A 22,187-nucleotide genomic window follows, 5' to 3' on the forward strand; every position below is an offset into this window, starting at 1 on the left:
TTAAAGGAGATTTGCAGAGGGAGTACCCCACTGCTCTGTCCTAAAACATTAGTGTAGCCAAACTTTAAGTTCATTTAAACTCCACACCAGAAACATGATGATAGAAATATTCCTACAATTATATGCCTTCTCTCTGTGTTGAAGTCCAAGAGACCTCTAGGGTTTCTTGAATTTCTTGATACTTCTATGACATCAGAACTATTATGCTGTGTGTTCAAACAGGCAAAGGACATTGTATATGATAAATTTAGTGTTTCCTGGAGATATATACTGCGCTTTTTGCTGCAAATTAGAGCCTGTTTCATGCCATAAACTTGGCCAAGATGCCAGATAGTCACCAGAGAAAGCTGAAGGTGCCCATTCTGAACAAGAGCAGTGAAGGGAACAGGGATTTATCTGGGCAAAGCGTGTTCCAGAAGCAAAGAGCTTGCTGCGTGGTTTCAAGGGGATATCTGAACAATGAGTTTGCAGGAGAAGTGTTTCTGTTCCTGTTGAGAGTGTTTCACCCCTGCTTGTTGATACAGATGTTACCATGTTATTAATACCATGTTGCCAACTTAATACCATTCAGTTACCATTAAACTCGTTTTGCTAAATGGAGCTTGAAAGTAAGGAAGAAAGTTATCCTTAATATTTATTCCATAGTTTAAAACCTGAGCTACTTCTAAGTTTTAAAGAAATAATTTTAAAAAAAGGAAATAAATCTAAGCCTGTTAAAAGTATTATTTCTTAATGACATGCCACTCAAATTTGTCTTCCAGATAAAAAGTGACCATACCTGCCCCAAAATGCACTACACCTAATCTCAGTCATAACTTCAGTCTCAAATCCATTTGTTGGGCCCAAATCACAAAGACCTTGCTGTCACATTGCTGTCCTGGGGTGGTTTTTTTTGCCTTCATTGTGTTCACTGCCTTTGTAGCTCTGTGATGCTTCCTGGAATATTGTTTACCAAGCTGACTCACCTTCACTCCTGGAAGAACCCCAGGAGAGTTCATTTCTCACCTCACTTGTGGAGGTTGGGGCTGTATCACAGATTTGTTCTGGAGGTAACAGAGTATTTCTAACTAGGTAAAGTAAATGCCAGAAAGAGAGGTTGTGTTTCAGGTGAAAAGAGGGCATGTTGATTGAAATGTTACAGCAAGCTATATTGCCAGAAAGCACTGAAGATTGAGAAAGGTTTCTGTTCAGAAGCTGGATGCTTTGGACCACAGCTGCAGGGAGAGAGGTTTAAATATAGCACCTGGTTTTAATTTTGTGTTATGGTTGGCTTTTCTTATCTGTGGCTTTTGATGTTTTATTTTTTTAAGGAAAATGAATTCTTAAAATGCACAAAATGTTTTACTAGGGATCTGAAATTACAGCTTCTCTCAGAATAGAATTTAAACCTCTTCAAGAAAAAAATGAATGGCAAACTTCAATAATCAGTGATCCCAGCTCAGGACTGTGTTGTGGCAGTGCAAGCAAGGCAATTGTGAAGTAGTGCCTCCCTGTTTTGGCAATGAAATCTCTCTTTTCTCTGTGGAAACTTCCTTACCTTTCTCAGTGGTTGTTCTTGGACTCTGCCTAACTGTGAATTCTTTGCCCGAGGCAATAAAATTCAAAGCGATACACAATTTTTTTCAGCCACCTCAAGTTTTGGGAAGCATCACCCTTTTGTAATGTCCTCTATTTGTTGTTTTGTTTTGTTTTTAAAAAAGTATGCAGTTACCATGACAACTTTTACCCGTGCTGGAACTCCGTTACTGGGAGTTCCTGGCATGGCTTTTATTTGCATGTGCTGCAAGGAGCACTGTTATTAAACAGACTGTTAATTATTCTTCCAGTCCCTCACTGAGACAACTGATGAGACAGTAGACAGAGCTTTCTGACACCATGTAAAAGTGGTTGTGCACAGCTCTATGCAGCTAAGTTTTCATCCTCACTACTTTTAGATACTACTCTTTTATGCAGAGGTTGGGTTTTTTCCCTTATAGCATGAAGCTGTGCTTAGTTGTTTAAATTATCAAGGAACAGAGAAAAAGAGGCATTTATTTGATTGCATCATGATTTTTGGTGACATTTTATTGGATATTTGCCTCTCACTTTGGATCAATTTTGGGCCATTTCGTCTAGATACTTATGACTTTCTTTGTGTGTTTTTATTAGTTTTTTTATTACTTTGTCCTCTGAATAAATACCAATAATTAAAATGTTTTTTTAGGATTCAAAATTCACGTCATTCCTGTTTGAGACTTCCAAATTTATCTTAAAATGATTGTTCAATTTATTTCTTATGAAATATAGTAATGTGCTCAGTTTGTGTTACTAAAGAGTTTATTATGATTAATGCTAGAATATGGCAGCAAGAGACAGTGTCTGATAACTTGGGTTTGTGGTTTTTTTTTCTTTTCCCTTTTAGGAGTTTCCATGGGATACAGATCATGCCACTGGACTGCATTTGGATAAAGGATGAGCTCAGTGTTTCTCTGAGGAGTCTTCCAACACATTTTCCTAATTACCTTTTAATGGTGTTCTAAGTGAGCTTATGTGAAACAAATAGTATTGGATCATGAGTGAAGAAAAAAACTTTGGTGCATCCCAGAAAATGCTGTCTCCTTCAAGAAGTACTAGCAGCTGCTCCTCCAAGCAGGGAAGTCGACAGGTACTTTTTTCACCAAATGAAAGCTTTGCTAAGATTGGCTGCTGCTTTTTTCCTTGGATATATGCAAATCTCTTAAACCTTGTTTTCCTGTTGCTTGCTTGTTTTATTTCATCACTTCTTTGCTCTCCTCTTTTTTCTTTTGTTTATTTCTTGGGTTTTTTGTTTGTTTTTTTGTTTTGCTGGTAGCAGCATCCTAGCTAAATGCAGTGAACACATATTACTGAATAGCAGGCATGTATAAAGCTGGAATGCTTACAGTGAATTTTGATTTCTATCTTATTGTATGTATGGTGTCTTTATGGTGAAATGGAGCTGCTGCAGCAACTTGGTCTCAGTGGTTTGATCCTGAAATACCAAATCTTTTCTGTTAGGCAGAATATTTTTTTTTTGCGGCAGAATATTGTGTAACTGCTCTGTTTATTTCAAGTTTCCAAGGAAAGGTGTGCATGAATGTGTGAAAGATAATTCATTTTTTATGAACCTGACACAGGGCTTCTTTGAATGCCCATGTGTGCTGGTTGTTGCTGTAGAACTGTAGATAGCAAAATGAGTATTTGTTTAACACGATGCATCTGTGGGCCAAATGTAAAGGCTGCTTTGTTTTCTGCAGAGATGATGCTAATCTTTAAACCTCTCAGTTTGAAAAGATGTGTCTACAAGTGTTTGCACCTGACAGGTGAGGCTGCTGAAGACAGCTTTGTTTGTGGGCAAGAAATGCTGACCTGCAACCGCACTGAGAATTAAACTTTAATGTGCTCAATCCATGTTTGCAAAGTCATGAGCAAAGTGCTCAACATAAACTTTTATGTGTACAAGTGCTGGCTTAGTGGAGCTCTTGAAGCTGCCTGAGGCAGAGATTTTAATTGGAGTTGAGCATCCTGATCCCTCAAAACCTTTGGAGTCCTCATCTCTGTTTTGAAACAGCACCTGCTCTTCTAGGACTTCTGGCCCTGTTCATACAGTTGGCAAAGCAGACAAATGTTTGAACAATTTACCATTTTTTAAAGTGCTGTGCATTTCTAGTATACTGAGCAATAAAGTCCTTGCTCTTAGGACTTCTTTTTTGTTTTCCTGCAATATTATCTTTTATACCCTCCATATGAGATTACCTTTGAAAATCATAATTTAAAGTATTTGGTATTGTCTGTTCAACAGTTTGTGTCTGTCAAGTGCTATAATGTGTTATTTAAATAATAAGATTTACATGAGTATGACTAAATCCACTGGTGTTTAATACAGCCAGTATAAGAAACCATACTTATGCCATTTATTTGCCCTTTTCATCTGTATATTAGTTTAAATAAAAATACTTTAGGTGTTCCATTAAGAAAACAGCAACTATCTAAAGTTGCATGAAACTGTTAAAAATCCCCTACTCAGAAAAGGACCACATGTTGTAAAATAACCTTCAGGAGCTTTTGTTTATTTGTTTGGATTTGTCTTGGTGTTTTTTTCAAAATCCTGATAGGATAGTGGAATATAAGGCTTCTACTGATACTTTTTGATTGATAGTATCCTGAAAGTTTAAATGAAGTTGCCAGGTGCTGTGCAGGTCAGGGAGTGACATACTATGATTTTTGTGTTCTTTTCATATTCCAGCTCCATGAAGGCTTATTCCTCCTTCAAACACTTGCATCTCTCGTGCTTGTGGGTTAGTGACAGATCTTCCCAATGGTGCTTTTCTCTGTGCTGCTGCTCTGAGCCAGTACTTCTTTGAATCTGATTAAGTAGAAAGAAGATCTGAAAACTGTAGAGGAAAGAAGAGTTTGAAGCAGGGTGAAGTTTGCCCTAAAAACAGCAGGATCTAAATTCCAAGTCTCCTGATTTCCTAGATGCAGGCTTTATTGCTGGTGTACGCCAGCACCAAGTGAGTGACCTGAGGCTGGGATAGGGAAGCACAGTAGTGCCAGGCTGCTGTGCCTGCTGAAGTTTGGTTGCATGTTGGAGGGCTGTTTGTGTGGAGCATGACTCCTGTGATGCAGAAAACGAGCCACTGTGCTAGAAAGGAGTTGACTTAAGCAGGGCTGCAGGACTGTGAGGGATCCACTCCTTCCTTTGCTGCACGTGGTGCTTGTTTCCTGCCCCATGTAGTACATTTGCTGTGTGAGCTGAATAGGCTGACAATTAATCCTCTTCTGCTAAATTCACCTTCACTTTGAAGCCCCATGAGAAGTTGGAGGCTACTGCCACTTCCCAGCTCTTTGCTTTTCTCTTCCCCTCTCCTTCAGTTATGGAAAGGGATCTCTGCCACAGAGACGCAACTCAAATTGAGTTTTGTGAGGAAACAAAACCTGCATTGACTTTCCTTAAACTTAAATTGACCTGTGATCAAAAGAAGGTATGTTGTGCTAGTTATTTTTAAATCCAATATGTTAACTAACTTTTAAAATAGATCCACCAGGAAAAAGCTTTGTGACAGGAGAACTATTTAAAAAAAAACTCATGTTCCATAAAAGAAAATTAAATAATTTCTGCCAATTTTATGAACCGTAACAAATGCCTTAGTTGCAGTTGATGCCAACCCTTATCCTCCACAAAGCAGGTTTCTATTTTTGGCAGTTTTAAATATTTGGTACAACTGACTGCATTTTGCACTGGAAGAAAATGTGGCACTGTCATCTGTTTCCTTCAGGGAGCTGCAATCACAGGCGTCAGTCTGAGAGCCACTCGGAATCATTACTTCATAACTTCCCCTGAAATAATTTGCCTTAAGGAGCTGTATGGTGCAGAATATTGCAGAAAATGAGAAGGCTTTTATTATATCAAACCAAGAAAATGAATACATTTACCTGATAATGGATTTATCCCTGAAGACCAAACTCCATGGTTTTTTTCCTCAGCCGTAGACCAAGTATGAGCCAAGGAGTGTGTACAGTGGGATTTTTCTGTGCTGATCTGAAATGAGCACCTCTGGACCTGAGAAAAGCAAAAATTTTGGTCCTCCCTTAGCCTCAAGTGAAATTTCTTCCCAGACAGCAAATGTAGTGTTGATCATTTTGTGTAGATTTTGGCCCATAATGATGCAAAATATTTTGTAGTATCATAATCTTAAAGCACAACCAATCTAGACATCAGACTTACGCTAGAATTGTTAATGCCATTCATCTGGGAATTTTGGGGTCTTTTTTGGGGGGGTGTCATTGTTTTTTTGCAAGTTAGTGCCATGTTTTGAGCCATCTCTTTCAGTTCCCTATTGCAGAGTAAGAATAAGCAAAAAGGAGTATAATCTGAATGCTTTCAAGAAATCCTTTGTCTCCAATTTGCTCCTCTGCTATTTCAGAGGGATGAGTAGAGATGATAATTGACCAGCCTGGTTCATTTGCCTTCATTTTAGAGAGTAAGCAGTTTTCTTTCACTTCTGCAGCTGCTCCCAGGAATAGCCAGCTGACGCTTTTTCCTCATTCAGTGAGGTGTCAAATCTTTCGCAAAACAAAAAACCTGGTCAAGATCTGTAGGGTCTGGGTTCAGCAAATGGATCCAAAACCAGTCACAGCAGCAGTGTTTTTGAAAAATGTGAAAGTTTGATCAGGTGGGAAAGGTTGGATTCTTCTGGAAAAATGCATGTGGAAGAGGACCAGATTGTGCTAATGCATCATGGCACCTTGCATGTATCTAGAGCATCCCCAGACTGTTAATTCTGTGAGCTTTTAAAAGGATCCATTTCTAATTCAACTAAGCTACCTTTATGTACAGCTGACAGTTGAACTGTGAGGTTCCCAGGGTAGAGAGATAAGTATAGCAGACTTGCCTTCTACCTGAGATTTGGCAGGCTACCAAGCCCACTTGAGGGGAAGCAGTGCTTCCACTTCAGCTTTTCTTCCCATTTTCACACTTTTTATTTGAGAAGGCACATTCTAGGGCACCTTGCTGACCTGAAGAACTGTGATAAATATGAGTTTCCTGCAGGAATGCGAGAGACAGCTCGGGTCTGTGCTGCATGAGAGGTCCAGGGAAAATTGGATTTGTAACGGAACGTCGTATTCTGTATTAAAAGTTTGATCAAAACTATTAACATTGTATATTCTAGATGGTGTCATTGGCTGAGCTATATCTCAGCTGATTCCTTTCTCTTCACCTCACACATCCAGTATCATGGGTCTGTCTCACTTGAGGAGTCCCTTTCCTTCTAAGCTTTTCTGTATAGAAAGGTGAGGCTCTGTGGTTACTCACTGCGGCCTTTTTGAGTACTTAACAGAGAGTATAAAAAAGACAGAGCATGATTTTTTACATAGTGGTAGGATGGGGGGAATGGTCTCAAACTGAAAGAAGGCATATTTAGATCAGCTGTTAGGAGATTTTTTTACTGTGAAAGTCATGAGACCACTGAAGCAGGTTGCTCAGAGAACTTGTGGATGCCCCAGCCCTGGAAGTGTTCAGTGTCAGGTTGAATGGGGCTCTGAGCAATCTGGTCTAGGGGAAGTTGTCCTTGCTTATGGCAGAGGGGTTCAAACTAGATGATCCTGTAAGGTCCCTTCCAGCCCGAGATAATCTATGATACTGTAAATCTTTCTTGACTGAGATCAAATTTCTGCCTGTCGCCTGCAATCAGACCACTCTTTCAATGGTATGCTGTGTTTATGCATGACCAAACTCTGAAAACTTGATCCCAAACCTGGAGAAAGTTCTTTCATTAGGTCCAACATGAGAATATTGAAAAGGATCTACTGTTTACTACTATCAGATTAATTCTCAGTGGAAAAGTTACGTGTTTGGGTACTGCAGTTTAATGTATTTTGGCAAGACAAGGGAAATAGCTTGCTTGGTATTTGGGCAAAGCAGCTTCTAAGTTCTTCTTGTCTACTTTCAAGAAGAAAGAAACAAAACCATAAACACAGCATTTTTCTTAATCTTGCAGCTCTTCCTCTTAGTTCTGAATTAGAATTATATGACAAAATGTGTTCCCTCAATAAAAATTTTGGTTAGGACAACTGCACCTTTGACTTGTGCAAGTCCAGCCTCATTGGGTGGTCTGTAGGGTGTTGGTTGACAGGAGCTGCTCAGCCCCACATTCCCACTGCTTGTGGCCTATTGCATGCTGAGTGTTGGGAGACCAAACTCAAAACAGGAAAGCAGAGCAGCTTACCCATTTATTCTATTAAATGAGGCACAAGGAAAGTAACAGAGAAATAATGGAGTGCTACCCAAGAGTATGGTGGAATTCATAGATGCCTTTTCAGATATGGTTTGTTTGTAGTGGCTTATTACGCAAGTAATGAGCATATTACCTGATGTAATTTTTTTCTGGGTTTATAGAGATGAATTTTAAGGATTCTGAAGATAGATGAGTGAGGACAGCTAGCACACTTGCTGATTTTTTGTTTAATTTTGTTTCATTTTTCTTTTTATGTTTTTTTTTGGAGCCAGTCAAGCTCTATTTGGGAATACTTCCCTACGTATCTTGCAGGGAGCACCATGAGTACTTACCTACCTGGAATAGTTCTCTTTTCCCTAATGTGCTTCACACTAGTCCTTTTTTGTTATTATGCTCTATGTATGCCTTATCTTTTTCAAATGTAAAGGGATGGTACTAGCACATACCATTTCCTGACAGTTATTTATAATTCTACATCTGCCAAATCCTGGCAATAAATAATTCATGAGATCTCTGATCAGAAATCTTGAAACTCATGTTACATTGTCATTTGTAGTTGTTCCATAAATAAAAACTATAAAAAACTATGAGATTTAGACTCATCTCTGTTTTGTTGCCGCAAGGTCCCTCATTTAAGAGTTCCTGGTGGCAAAAAAAATAGAGATTTCACTTTTAATTAGTTTTACCTGATAAAGGGTGAGCTCTGTTTTTCTTGTAGTTTCCATTTATGTCATATCCCTTATAGTACTTGAGTTACTTCCCTTGCTTTTTAATCTGTTTTTCATTTAGTTTGATTTAATTAATTTTATTATTTTTGCCTTAGGGAGGCTGCAATTTGCACCAACAAAAAACCTTGTGTTACTGAGTATGGACAAAAGAGTTTTATAGAAAAAAGGACTTCATTTTCAGTGTCTTATTTTTTTGCTTCATAATCTGCAAAACCTATCCTTTTAACATTGGCTGTTTCTGTCTCATGACAGAAGGTTTTCTGCTAAATTCTGATTATGCTCTGGTTATGCACTGTGTGTGTGTATGTGCAGGAAAAGATAGATATAAAATTCTGGCAAGCACATATATTCAATAAAGGATGGTGTCATAAAAATTATGTTTTATTTAGTGGTATTGTTTCTATCAAAATTAAAGAGACCCTTATCTCTCTGATGATACATAAAGTGTAAAGATGGATCCTTGGTTATATTTCAACATCAATTGGGTTTTGTCTTTTTTTCTTATAGCCTTCTTCTTCTTGAATCTCTCTTAACAATTCAGTTCTTTGGAAGAAATAAGATCTACATTTGGATTTTCTGTTTAAGCAGGACAGCTGGGAAATTGTAGAAGGACTCCGGGGAGCAATGAATTGTACCCAGGAGCCACAGAAGCAGGAGGGCTGCTTGCTGAAAAAGAGGAAATGGCCTCTGAAAGGCTGGCACAAGGTAGGAAAGGAATGTGTATCTGAAAGCTTGAGTGGGACTTACTTGGTGTGGCTTGGTGACAAAAAGGTTACATAAAAGCAGAGAAAGTGTTCTCCAAGGAAATTGAATGGGGGAAGATGTGTTTGTGCAATTTTTCTGTTTGTGGCTTTTCTAATGGGTTTTGTTTGTTTTTAATTCTCTACATTTCTGTTTACAGAGATACTTCTTTTTGGACAGAGGGATTTTGAAATATTCTAAATGCCGAGCTGATGTAAGTGATCTGAAACCCCTTAAGGCCTTTATAAAGTAACACCACTCTATTATCCAAAATAACAATAATTCCCTACTGTTGGCAGCAAGAAATAGAGTTTTCAGCAGTTCTGAACAGTAGGTTGAGAGGGGAAGAAATTCTGATTTCAGAAGGCAGTATTTATCTTCTTGCTTTCATGTGGAGTGATTGTGTTTTTACTTCTCACTCTTTTGCAGATAGAGAGAGGAAAACTTCATGGCTGTATTGATGTTGGACTTTCTGTCATGTCTGTAAAGAAATCAACAAAATGTATAGATTTGGATACAGAGGAGCAGATATACCACTTGAAGGTAGGTCTTCAAGATTGTTATAACCTTGCTCCCAAACTACTGCCATTAGCTGTGTAGGTTGGAGCACTTTATTTTTTAATAGTAAGAGGTTTGTCAGTTACACTAATGACTTCTTAGTCTCATCAGATTAGCTTGCACTTAATAACTGGAGAGGTCTTATTGTACTGTTTCTGGGCCCAGAATCACTAACCCTGTTCTGAACAGAAACCTTGAAGATGCCTCATGTTTAGCAGTGCTTTTTTCATTTCGTGCACAAGTGCTTTTATTTTCAGTATTTTCATCCTTGTCTTATCTATAGGAAGTGTTTCCCATGGTCAGGTATGGGGATTTATACTTGTGGAATAAATTGTTTTAAGATACATCAACAAAATCAAATTTCTATTTGTAATTAGTTAAACACTGACCTAGCTTTAACTATGTCAATTAAGAAATTGCAAATTAAATGTGAGGGGGTTTATTCAAATTTTAAGGGTTTTTTCAATCTAAGTTGCCTTTAGTATTGTGTTCTGCATTGGAAGGCATAATTACTAACTGCAGTTTCTTTTTTTCCTGACTTTATCTTGTGATTAATTTTCTGTCATGCCTAAGCAGTGTGCATTTAGAAAAACTTCCCTGATACTTTGCCAGTAGAGGTCAGCCAGGCTAGCTGTCTAATGAGCACAAAATACCATCATTTCTTTGTTAGTTGTTTTGAATGTGAATGTCATCAACCCTGAAATTTTTTGTAGGTGAAGTCTCAGGAGCTGTTTGATGAATGGGTAGCAAAACTTCGCCATCACAGAATGTACCGTCAGAACGAAATCTCCATGTTTCCTCATGACGCCAACAATATTTTCTTCCCTGTGTCTACTACTACAGACTCTGTCCCTGGTTTCTGTGATTCTTCTCCAGGTAGAAAGGTAATAGTTCTTATTTATGGATAATGAGCTTTCATAAGGAATTAAATTAGTCTAATTTGTGTTCATTAAATAAAAAGCATAATGGAAGTTTGTGGTGGAACTTCAGTTATGCTCTAAAATGTTAAGAGGAAAATTTATTATTTACTGATTTATACCCAAGCAGTTTCCTTTATGATGCTGTTAAATTTTGTAGTAGTTTTTCACTATTTTAATCCAGTAAATTGTATTTTCACAGTGCATTTCGGTATATTGAGTTAGAATCCTCATAGTTTTTGGGACATATATCGGTATTTGTCTGATGTGCGCTGGTGAATATTAGTCACAGAAGACTACTCAGCTAGGTATTTTTTTCCCTTTAGCATTTTGTTGTATATCCTTTAGCTTATAAACCCTCTCCCCTTTTACATGAATGAAGCTGACTACTTAACTAAGGAGTATATAGGAATTGTACAAGAAGCCATCAACTGGGACCACTATTTATATTTTTAACTGTGGAAGAAGCATTACTCAGATCAATCTAAGGACTGTGCTGTGGGTGGATATGGGGTCTGGATGGGTCTAGTCATCAGAATATTTTTCTTTTAGTAAATTCTGTGAATTAGTTTCATAAATGACAAGACAGATACTCGGTCCAACCCCATAAACAGCCTCTTTGCAGTTTCACGGAGGATGGTGTGTGTTCTGTGCCTGAACACAGCCTCTGTGTCTTCAGCTGTCTGTACATTGGCTGACCTTCACCCAAAGCAGCTCTTCTGCTCCAATATACAACCACTGGTTGCTTTTCAGAATCAAAACCACCTGTTCTGCATTACTACAATTAAAATGTAATAACTGTTTCTGTCAGCTTCAGAATGATTCCTGAGCAGCAATGCCCTCCATGTTCTCCTTCTACCCAAGGCTTTCTTTTCCCTGGTGTAATTACTTCACGGTCTGAGTAGGCTCGTTCCCCAATACCCAGAGTTCATCACTTTATCCTGTAACTGAGGATGAGTTTTAGCAAACACAGACATGTGTCTGAGGAGCTTTTTGCTGGAGAGGGAGGAGATGTGTGTGAGTGGGCAGCTGAAGGAACAATAACTCACCCTGCGGTAACAAGGCCGTTCTGCAGAGACTTGTCTGCACGCATTTCGTGTGCCAGCAGCTCCGTGGCCCTGACAGCCTCATCTCCCCAGGCAGTGTCTGCAAGGGAATGGCAAATCTCCTGTGGCCATCTAGTTATTTTCTCCTGAAAGACAGCGGGGATAGAAGTGGGGAAGAATATCAAGGGCAGAAGTGGAACATTGATAAGTCCATGGTGTATTTATGCTGGCACCCTCTTAAAAACCCCAAAAACCCCTGGTCACTGTGTGGCCCAGCATATCTAAAATCTCTGCTTACTGTCATGAAACTAACCATTTCTTCTTTGGCCTGAAAGACTTTAATTCAGACTATTAATCCAGATTTGCGCTGCAAAGAAGCCCTACTTATTTTCATGTGAAAAATAGAAGGGGATAGTTCTTAAGCTGCAGTTAATCACCTTAGCTGTGCTCAAGCTAAATGGAAGTCTGCCAATTCACACCAGCCTTAGCTTGGCATTAGTTGATATCACTCCAGCACTTAGGTTATTTTAAGAAATATAGATCAAGTGAACTTTGAGTTGCATTTTATTTGCTTTTAGCAACACCTGATTGGTTTTCACTTTTTTTTTTTATTGTTGTTGAGAGACAGGTGTAGGTATCTACACATATTTATATGGAATTCTTGGATTCTGAAGCTTAACTGTGCTGATCCAAAGCCAAACTATGAAAACTGGAGCTACACAAGCTCTCTCTTGTCTGCTTCTTGGCAATCCCTACTTCCTTCTTTCCTCATGCTCATGTCACTTATGTGTATGACTTCTGGAAAAGATGGTTAGGTGAGGCCAATTTCTGAAGAGATAAATGTGGAATTGGTTCACAAAATGCCAATATAATTGACCGTTATTAAATTCAGTTTACTTGTGCTTTTAAAGGTACTGAGATTATTATTTGGATATGTATATGTGTGTGTATATGTTTATGTCTAAATATGTGACTAAAGCTTGTACAGCTTTATGTAGGAATAAGCCAGTTAAGCTGTATTAATTTAAAAACAAGTGCTCACTGATGCTTACTGCTATTGCACACCGACACAATACCAAATGACATCACATGGATGTTGCACTTTATTCTGAAACTCCAGTTGGTGGTTATGTTGAAAGATTTAAAAGGGCAACAAAGAAAGCGGCAACTGACTGAGATGTAGATGAATTTTCTTATTAATAGATTTAAAATTAGCACTTACTGGAGTTCTGATATAAGGTGAGAAGGAAAAACGTTTGTAAATTGTATGCTTCAGAGAAGAGCCAAACAATTTAGTCAGCTTTTCTCATAGCCTGTAAAATGGCTGTGTAATGGTACTAAAATGAAACAGTTTAAAACTGATTATTAACAAGATGTTGAAAAAGCATGTGATTTGTGCATCTTCCTGACCTGGTTTTTATTGAAAATGAAAGGTTTAATGAGATGTACAAATAATTAGGTATTTGAGTGGCTATTATTTGTAGTTACATCAGAGAAGAAAACAGCATTATAGGCTACTATTAACTGGTAATAGTACTGGGTAAAAATTTCTTCCTATTGGAAGTTATTTAATTCTACTGCTCATGTAGCTCTTTACGCAGAATTTCCATCACCTCTTGAAGGATCTGATGATAGGCACTGCTGAAATTGAACTAAGTGTGAAAATGTTTACTGAGGTGTTGTCAAAGGGTAGTCTTTACCCAGATAAGGTGTATGACCATCCCTGTATTGAGGCCTGTCAAGCCAAATCCATGCCGAAGTCATTCAACCTTGTATAAAATTTTAAATGACATCTAGTGTCAAAATTGTGATATCTTGCATTTACACTGAAAAATAGCTTCAACAAATGTGCATGTTACATCTGAGTTACTTTTGGGGCTTCTTTGGAAAGCATGGATGAGGAACAGAATATCTGAATTCGGTCCTCTTCAGATATGGTACTTTAATTGTTTTACAGAATCACTCAGTTGGAAGAGACCTTCAAGATCATCGAGTCCAGCCGAGCCCTAACACCTCAACTAAACCATGACATCCAGTCTTTTTTAAACATATCCAGGGATTGTGACTTCACCACCTCCCTGGGCAGAGAATTCCAATACTTGATCACTCAAAAAAACCCCTTTTTCCTAATATCCAAATTTCCCTCGGCACTGCTTAAGACTGTGTTCACTTAATTTATGCAGAACTTTGCCCTCCCTCAACATTTAGTTTTTGGTAAATTTTCATGGTTCCTTGACTTTTTCTACTGCTTGCAGACAGCAGTTACATTAGTTATTGTGGTGTTGTGCTCAATGACTATATACCTAGTCTAGATCATATACTTTTTTCCCCTCCATGTAATTGATGCCTTCAGTTCTTGTCCATGAATCATGGTCCTCAACTGTTGGTTGTCAGAATTAGTGTGCACAACATTAAAATATTGTGTGTTAATAATTCGCTTGTTCTTCTTTGGAACAGGCAGGCAGCTTGACCAAACAAAATTCAACATCTACTGGAGGTAATTTGTCATTTTCTTTTTCGAGTAATGAGTCCAGGATTTCATCTTGGCTACAGTCTTCTGAAGACATGGAAAAATGCTCAAGAGGTAATGATATTTGAAGAAAGTTGAAGGTAGCCTAATATTAAATAGCTTAGTTTCTCTTAACAATGAGATTATTATACACTAAGTAGTTATTACTGCTAGAATTTTCTCTGCAACTGAAGGGAAGGAAAGAGGTGGTTGTTGGTTAAGTGGTTACTCACTTGTTTTTAAAAGAACTGGTAATTTTGGATGTGGGGGTATCAGTTGTGGGCAGCTCTTCAAGGTACCAATGCATTTCAGTACATTTTCTTTTATATGGGAACATCACATTCCCATATAAAGTAAGATTTGAATGTCCTTAGACTGGAAAAAGGGAAGCATCCAAAACCTAATAACTTAAAAAGCACTAAGTCTTTGTACTTCAAAGTCACCTTCTGCTTTCATGCTTTCCTAAGAGCATGAAGATCTTCCTCATGTTGGCAGTGTCTATGTGCTATTTATTTGTTAAATTTCTACCTACCAGCGAGCTTCATCTCTAGTGCAGAGGCGCCTCACCTCTAGGTCTGAATGCACAATTCAGTGTTGATGCCTGTGGCATTGTCACCCTCACCATGAGGAGCTCTGACAAATCTCAAACTGTAGAAATTATCACATTATTCTCATTTTTCTGCATACAGTTAGGGGAAGATACCATGATCATTAAACACAACATATATAGATGCTTTTCAGTATTTTGAATTTGAACTTGACTATAGGATACAATCATTTTACCCAGCAGTCTTTTAGTCAATGAATAACTTAAGCTAGCTGCAGTCAAAATAGGACTAACCTACAAAGAAAACTGTCAGTGTCTCTGCTACTTTAGGGCAACTGAAAATACTCTGTTATTCCAAACAGACCTCTCCAACTGTCACGCATATTTACTGGAAATGAATCAGCTGTTACAGAGCATGGATGTTCTTCACAGGACATATTCAGCTCCTGCTATAAATGCTATGCAGGTTTGTTGTTTCAAAACAAAACCAAACAAAACCTTTTCCCTTACAATTCCAAAAAATAACCCCAAATCCTCAAGAATCGAGGTGTTTCTTAGTGTTGTTAGATTTATGGCAGCCTCTATTGTTTTTCTCCTGTGTGTTGTTAAAAGGTTGGACCTTTTGAAAGCCCAAAGAAGGAAAAGAGAACACACAGGAGGTGGCGATCCAGAGTTGTTGGGAAAGAGGCTAAAGGAATGTTACAGGTAATTTCAGTCCTTTCAGAGCCCATCTTCCTCCAAACCTTAGTTATTGATCACTTCTTGGCATGACCAGTTAAAGAAATATGAATCCTTTTTAAGCAGAGTCCTATATTAGCTCATATTAAGTGGTAATATATCAGACAAAAATCTGCAATAGAATCTGTCCTGTTATCTTCAGGACACTGGCCATGTTTTTCACCCATTTTCAGTTTTCTCTAATTTGTTGGGTTGTTTTGAGTTTTTTTACGAGTGCTTATTTTTGCAAAATCCCTAGATAGTTTTGTGCACATTTGCATCAAGAGGCCATGTGATTAGATACTTATAAGTGGGGGGGAAATAACCTAGCATATTTAACAGCTCTCAATGGACTTGTTTTTCTGAATTTGGCAATCTCCCATTATGGCACTTTGGGCAAAGTTATATCTCTGGTTTCATTTGCCAGGTGCCGTCCATTCAAAGCTTGTTGATAATTGACAGTAATTTTTTTCATTTTTTTGGTGCCTACAACATGGAATCCAGGTGGGTACAATAAAACAAAAATTTCTTTACAGTTTATAAAAACATCACAAATTACTATCCTACTTACAGGTGCCTTCAGTATTTTCTGCCCCTATGAGACTGCATGCTTCCAATCCAAACTTATCTACAATAGATTTTGTAGAGGAGAAAAATTACTCTGATGGCTCTGAAACATCATCAGAATTTACTAAAATGCAAGAGGACTTATTTCACATTGCACATAAAGGTAAATGAAATTGTCTTTTATAAATGGTTTTATATCATCCCAGTTTAGATAATGATATGGCTTTTGAGAATTCTTCCTGTTTATTGTTTAGAAAATGCAGTAATCACCCTTCGTTTAATTTCCCTGAGGAATTGCAAGTGTTGATCTTGTGATCAAGTGAGATCTCAAGTCATTTGAAAAAGTTGGCTTAATCACCACTTATTAGGGTTTTTATTTAATAGAGAACTATGCCTTGTTTTATGTGCTAAAAGCCTAGATTGCTTTATTTGTTGCCAAAAGGTAAAATACCTAAAATCTATTGCTAGAAATACAGCAGACTCTACTCTCTTGTGTTTGCACGCGTATTTGTGCATATGGGCACATTTCTGTTTCTATATTCTGTGTGCTTCACAGTAGTTCAGAGTCAACATTTGTTGGTGATGCAAGGGTTGCTATGGTAGTAACCTATTTTTAGTGAATACAGAAGAGTAAATCATGCAAAGCAGCCAGAGGGGGAGCTTGACTAGAAATATTTCTTCCCTCAAAATCATTTTTCATTAGCAGTGCTTTGTTCCATCACCCTCGCACCAGAAACATTTTTATTGTTTAAGTGATCTTGGTGAGGGAGGCACTTAAGCATTTATAGCTGAAAGGCTTTTGGGAGTGTAGGCTTTGTCCCCTTTGGCACACAATATTGGTTGATGGTATCAATAAGCATTCTTTGCTTGCTGCTCCCCTTTGGTGTCGATGTATCTTGATTCTGTTATGTAAGGAATGTATGTAAGTAGTAAACTTCATAAAGCCAATTATAGTCAAAACTGACATATGTTTTCCAAAAGAAGGAAAGAAGTGAGGGTGGGATGCGGTTGGAGAAGTTGCTGTTAAGCAAAGCAAAGAAATTATCTACTCAAGATCATCTTACTGGAATTGTCCATTATGGAAATTTTTGTTAGATCGATCCACACATTTGAAGGGACAATTTACTTTGTTCTATTGGCTGTAGAATCATTTTACTAAAAGGGTAAAAAATTTTTTAGTACTTTAGAACTTTTTTTCTGTAAAGTTTCTTCATAGCACACCCCTTCCAAGAAAGAGTAGTGGAAAAAACTTGTGCCACCTTTTTGGTACAAATTGAATAAAATGTAGCATTAGTAGTTTAGTAGGTAATAATTCTTGAAATTAAGTATACAACATATTAAATGTTGCTGAAGGTCACTGAAAATTCTGGTCATGTTATCTGCAAGTAAAAGAAAGCCTAACAGAATAGTTGGTATATTTCCCTCTCCACCCTGTGATACTGCTAAAGGTTTCTTTGGATAATATAAGATTTAGCTTTGGTAGTGGTTTGCACTGTTGGAATACATCTTAAAAATAATTTTTCACAAGACTAAACGAGGCTACATAACTACTTAGGGAAATGATGAAGATTGAGGTTGACTTGGAGTGGATGATCAGGAGAGAGAAGTATTGGGAATTTCTTATTGTTTGCCTTTTTCATGCATCCATGCTCAGATTTTCTATCATCATTTCCCTGTAAATGGATTCATTTTTCCATTGGCAAGTCTCATGACTGTATTACAGGGCTTGATTAGGTCCTCACAAGTCCCTTAATACTCCAGTCAGATGAATGCTGAAAACATAGACAAATACTGCTCAAATAAATTTTTATTCCTTGTGGTTAAAGAGAAGATGCAATGTCATAATGATGAAAAAAAATTCAAAAAGTGCCTTTCCTCTATAAAACCCCCTGTAGTGATTTTAAAATTGCATAATCTGTTGTCTATTTAAATGTATTGGGCTGGTGATAGTGCCTCAGGAAGGAGCAGAAGCAGCAGCATAACATGCACATCATTCAGGATCTGACCCTTTGAGTCACTGAATCTTCTAACAAGCTGAAATTTCGCTATCACAGAAAGAGATAACAAAACACAACGCCACATTTGACTTGCTTATGGGGAAACTACTAACCCTATAGCTGTGGCACAATAGCTGCCTTTTTTTATTTTTTTTTTTCCTATTTGATTTTTTTTTCTTTCATCTCTTTATCTCCCCACTGGAATTTATAGGGGAGTATGGAATACTGTCAGGACCATCTGAAGATTCAAGCTAATTGGGAAACAAAAGCAAGTGAAGAGCAGATGTGGTTAGTTAGCTTTGTTGCCATCTGTTACAAATAATCAGAGTAATTTTGACTGTGGCTAATATAGTCAAACTAGTAGCCTTCACCATAAACACATTTCCTACAAAAAATCTACCCTAAAAGCTTGATTAATATTACTTGTTTTTGGTAACCCACTCTGGATCTCTCAACCTGAGTTCTTGTTTCTGTCACTGTAAATGATGCTTTATTGGAGTTTTATGTAATTGGTGTGTATACAATTGGTAGCAGCTCTTTTTAACTGACACTTTTTGTGAAATGGTTCTAGTTTACTTCACCTTGAGGTCAGCTTTCAGCTCCATATCCACAGAGAGAGAAAAGCTGAAGCAGATGCTGGAGTACGATGCATCCTCATCTCCATCTGCACAAATAGTGGGCTTGAAGAATGCCTTAACATCTGTAAGTGACATGCTGAAGCTCACCAAGCTTCATTGTCATCAGATACTACATTTAAATTTTAGAGTAGTTAATTTCTCTTTCTTTAGTGTCAGCTGTGTGCTTAAAATTTGCAGCATTTAATCATAGTAAGTTATAGATAACATTTTTCAAAGAATTTGCTAAATGTTAAAGGTATTGTCAAATCATTGTAGTTTGATGGATTGATTTAGGTATGTAGTCTAATTTGTATCATTTGAGATTAAGAATCAGAGGAATGCTCTATGAGTCTGCTTTCTTTTGAACATGCTACTACTCACTTCTGCTGGGTCGCAGGTTTCCTTTTCCTTTACCTAAACAGCACTCAAATCCTCACTCTGTGACTTGGCATAAAATAAAGGTCAGAGTGGCTGAATGCACTCAGCTGCCCCTTCTAATGCACTAGAGCTTCACCATGCTCCACCAAGACACTGCAGAGCAAATTCAAGTACAACTTGTTTATATTGGCTTCCAAGCTCAATTATCTCTCGGTCCTCTAAAAGCAGCAATGGAGCTGTTAGGGCAGAGTTCTAAATGACAAAAGATTGTGCTCTTTAAAAAAGTGGGGGTTTGGTTGATGTGCTTTATGTAATTGGTCGAGACCAGAGCTTTTCAGCTTGGTCATGTTTAAAAACATCAACCAAACTGATCTGATCCCAGAGCAATGAGGGCATTCATTACCCTGGCCTTAAAATTTCAGTGTTTATTGCAAACACCACATCAGAGGCAGGGGAGACTCTCTGGCATGGATCAACGTGATGTCGATCATCTAAGAATTATTTCAGTATGAAAACTTCCCTTTGCTTTATAAAAGCTGCATGTGATTATAGTTTTTAAGCATATGACATGTCTCTTTGCCTGGGCCTACAGAGGCTGTGATGTCTCCACAGTATTTAGAGAAAGCTGAAGCCTGTTGCATAACTGTACTCGTTCACTTGCACTTCTTTGTTTATGGCTTTCAGATGTTCTACTTCTGATATTTGAATAGGTGACTTATTTTTCCAGTGTTATTTGTCTACCATGTTCTAACAGAAAATCACTGCTAAGATTGCTGAACTCAGTGAACAGTCAGCTTAGCATGAATGATTTTGTTTTCTGGGCAGTGGAATTTGGTTGTCCATCTTCGTCCTGTAAATGTCCTTTAAAAATCATTCCTTTAGGTCTTACCTTATACTTAATTAGTCTTGTAGCCCATCCAGAAATCAGCTGTGAACCTTGGCTTTTTCAGCAAGGTAATCACTTGTGAGGGCTCTTCTTAATCTGCAGATCTATAATGTCATGATGCCAGCAGAAATTTTCTCACCCCATACAGCAGAGATCCTCTAGGAGAATGGAATGAGCTTCCTTTGAATAAATTTGGAGGCATAGATATGATAAACTTGACATTTTTTAGACTTCCTTGAAAGAGTGAGTCTTGTGTTATTGACTTTGGCTTAGTGTTTGTTGTTGTTCATTTTAGTTTGTTTTCTGTACAGGAGGAGCAAAAAAAATCACACACAGGTTGAAAGCTATCAAACACAAGTCTGTTTTGCTCCCATCAACCTGGCAGTGGAGGAAAAATGAACAGATTTCAAGTGGATAAACCACCACAAAACTAGCATATCTGTCTCTGCTTCTCTCTCATTAAGATAGTACCTTGACCTACACACATTCTAAGAAAAGAAAATACGGAATGGGAAATGATACAATATTTCTGGTTTTGGGGGAGGAAGAAGAAAACATTTTGTAGCAAATAATTGAAATGGGAAGATGCTATTATAGGAGAGCTATTTTGCACTTGCCTGATGAGGATTTAACACAGTGCTGAGCATTTGACACAGTAGGGATATATATACCTTTATGGCAAATTCAGACCACATATAGGTAAAGCCAGAAATAAGTTTTCTTCCCTCCATCATCACATTGAGCTTCCTGTCTTTCTTGCACCCAAGAAAATTTTCAACACAAATTACTGGCAAAAGCAGAAGCATTTGTGTGATAAAGCGGATGTGTAAACAACAGGGCTCTCCACGTCCTAGTATTGATCCAGATCACTAAAACAAGATGTAAGTCTTCAATATTGTTACAAAATTAGTAACACCATCTTTTATTTCAGAGTCATTTTCATTCCAGGGTTAGGCTTCTTCCTACAAGTCTACTGTAATTGGCATCTGTCTGCCAGATGCACCCAGAATAAGTAAACAACATGTAATAAACATGCATTTGCAGTAGAGGCTGTTTATTCTGACTACTGCCACTATAACCTGATAGGACATAAATTGTACCTGTTACCTGTGTGAATTTGTCTTCTTTCTCTGTCATTGGAAGGCAAAGGAAACTGCCAGTATGGAAAAATCAAATGTTTTTGGATGTGTCAAGAACTACTGTTGAGAGAGGCTATGTTGGAGATGGGGGTGAAGGAAGGGAGCTTGAAAAGAAAAATATCCCTGCCATCTTTAACTTTTTCCTCCACTTATGTCTCTGTTTCCTCATACTGAAAAAACCACAGTTTTAATTTGAGAGATATGGAGTAAGGTTTGAAGCATTTATAATAAATTATTTGCTGAACCAGTAAAAAAATTATGTGGTGGTGGTGTTTTATACTGCACTTTAAATAGTCTTTGCCCCTTTTTATGCAATAAAGCCACGTTCGAATTAGTTGAGAGAACTTTATATCCCCAATATTTTTGTTAAATATTCCAGGCAATAGCACAAAACACAGATCTTAAAGACCGGTTACGCAGAATACATGCCGAATCTAAGATCATTGATTCAGCATCTAATGCAAAATCGAGCCCAGATTTGGTGAAGGTGGGTATGGATTTCCTCTTTCAGTGATGTCCGTTCCTCCAGCCCCTACATCTAGACAGTGCTGCATAGCTGCCTCTCGTCCTGTTCTCTGTGTCTCCCCTGTGGTGTGGTGTGGTAGCAAAGCCAGTCTGCTTCCCTGGTTGTGAGTCATTTATGATGATGCATTGTGTGATATTTGACTTCAAAGACTTTCCTTGTGAGCAGGTTTCCCGAGCACATCTTCCATTGCTTTTTGCTACTGGTTCCTGGCGTTCTCCCTCGCCTCCTGCCTGCTTCTCGTTCAGCATGTACAGAGCTGCCACCTCATCACCCTGTGCCTGTTTCTCTTGCTCTTTTTGTCCCTTGTTAAGTTCTGCAGATCTTTTGTCGCCCATCTAAGTGCTCCTAAGCCAGAATGTTGGCTACCAGTGTGGATCCTGTAAGGTTTAGAACAATTATCTGACATTTCCATGAAAGGATCAAAGTTAATGGGACATACAAGAGCCCTTTTAGTCTTCTTTGTGTGAAGCCAGGGAGCTTTCTGTATCCAGTTTGCCAGTTTGAGATTCCTCTGATGTTCAGACAGGTTTTTGGCTTGCTGCAGAATGCTTGTGAATCTGGTGTAATTATAGGTCATA

General features: G+C 38.0%; 1 protein-coding gene across 14 annotated transcripts in view; it reads left to right on the plus strand.

Annotated features, from left to right (window-relative positions):
• Positions 1-22,187, plus strand: part of OSBPL3 (oxysterol binding protein like 3) — an 82,487-nt gene that overhangs the window by 37,163 nt on the left and 23,137 nt on the right. For 2 of the 14 annotated variants that reach the window (XM_086853799.1, XM_086853809.1), the window contains 11 exons: positions 2,402-2,644; positions 9,050-9,169; positions 9,366-9,419; positions 9,635-9,748; positions 10,477-10,647; positions 14,184-14,310; positions 15,145-15,248; positions 15,395-15,487; positions 16,073-16,229; positions 18,635-18,765; positions 21,463-21,570. In XM_086853799.1, coding sequence (XP_086709925.1) covers positions 2,552-2,644; positions 9,050-9,169; positions 9,366-9,419; positions 9,635-9,748; positions 10,477-10,647; positions 14,184-14,310; positions 15,145-15,248; positions 15,395-15,487; positions 16,073-16,229; positions 18,635-18,765; positions 21,463-21,570 — 1,272 coding nt within the window. In that variant the 5' untranslated portion in view covers positions 2,402-2,551. Of the gene's footprint in view, positions 1-1,824; positions 1,956-2,401; positions 2,645-8,971; positions 9,170-9,365; positions 9,420-9,634; positions 9,749-10,476; positions 10,648-14,183; positions 14,311-15,144; positions 15,249-15,394; positions 15,488-16,072; positions 16,230-18,634; positions 18,766-21,462; positions 21,571-22,187 lie in introns of those variants that run through there. The other 12 variants (XM_086853820.1, XM_086853831.1, XM_086853875.1 and 9 more) reach the window with 7 other exon arrangements.

Source organism: Cyanistes caeruleus, chromosome 1, assembly GCF_971803275.1.
Source record: "Cyanistes caeruleus chromosome 1, bCyaCae1.hap1.1, whole genome shotgun sequence".
Taxonomy (NCBI): Eukaryota; Metazoa; Chordata; class Aves; order Passeriformes; family Paridae; genus Cyanistes; species Cyanistes caeruleus.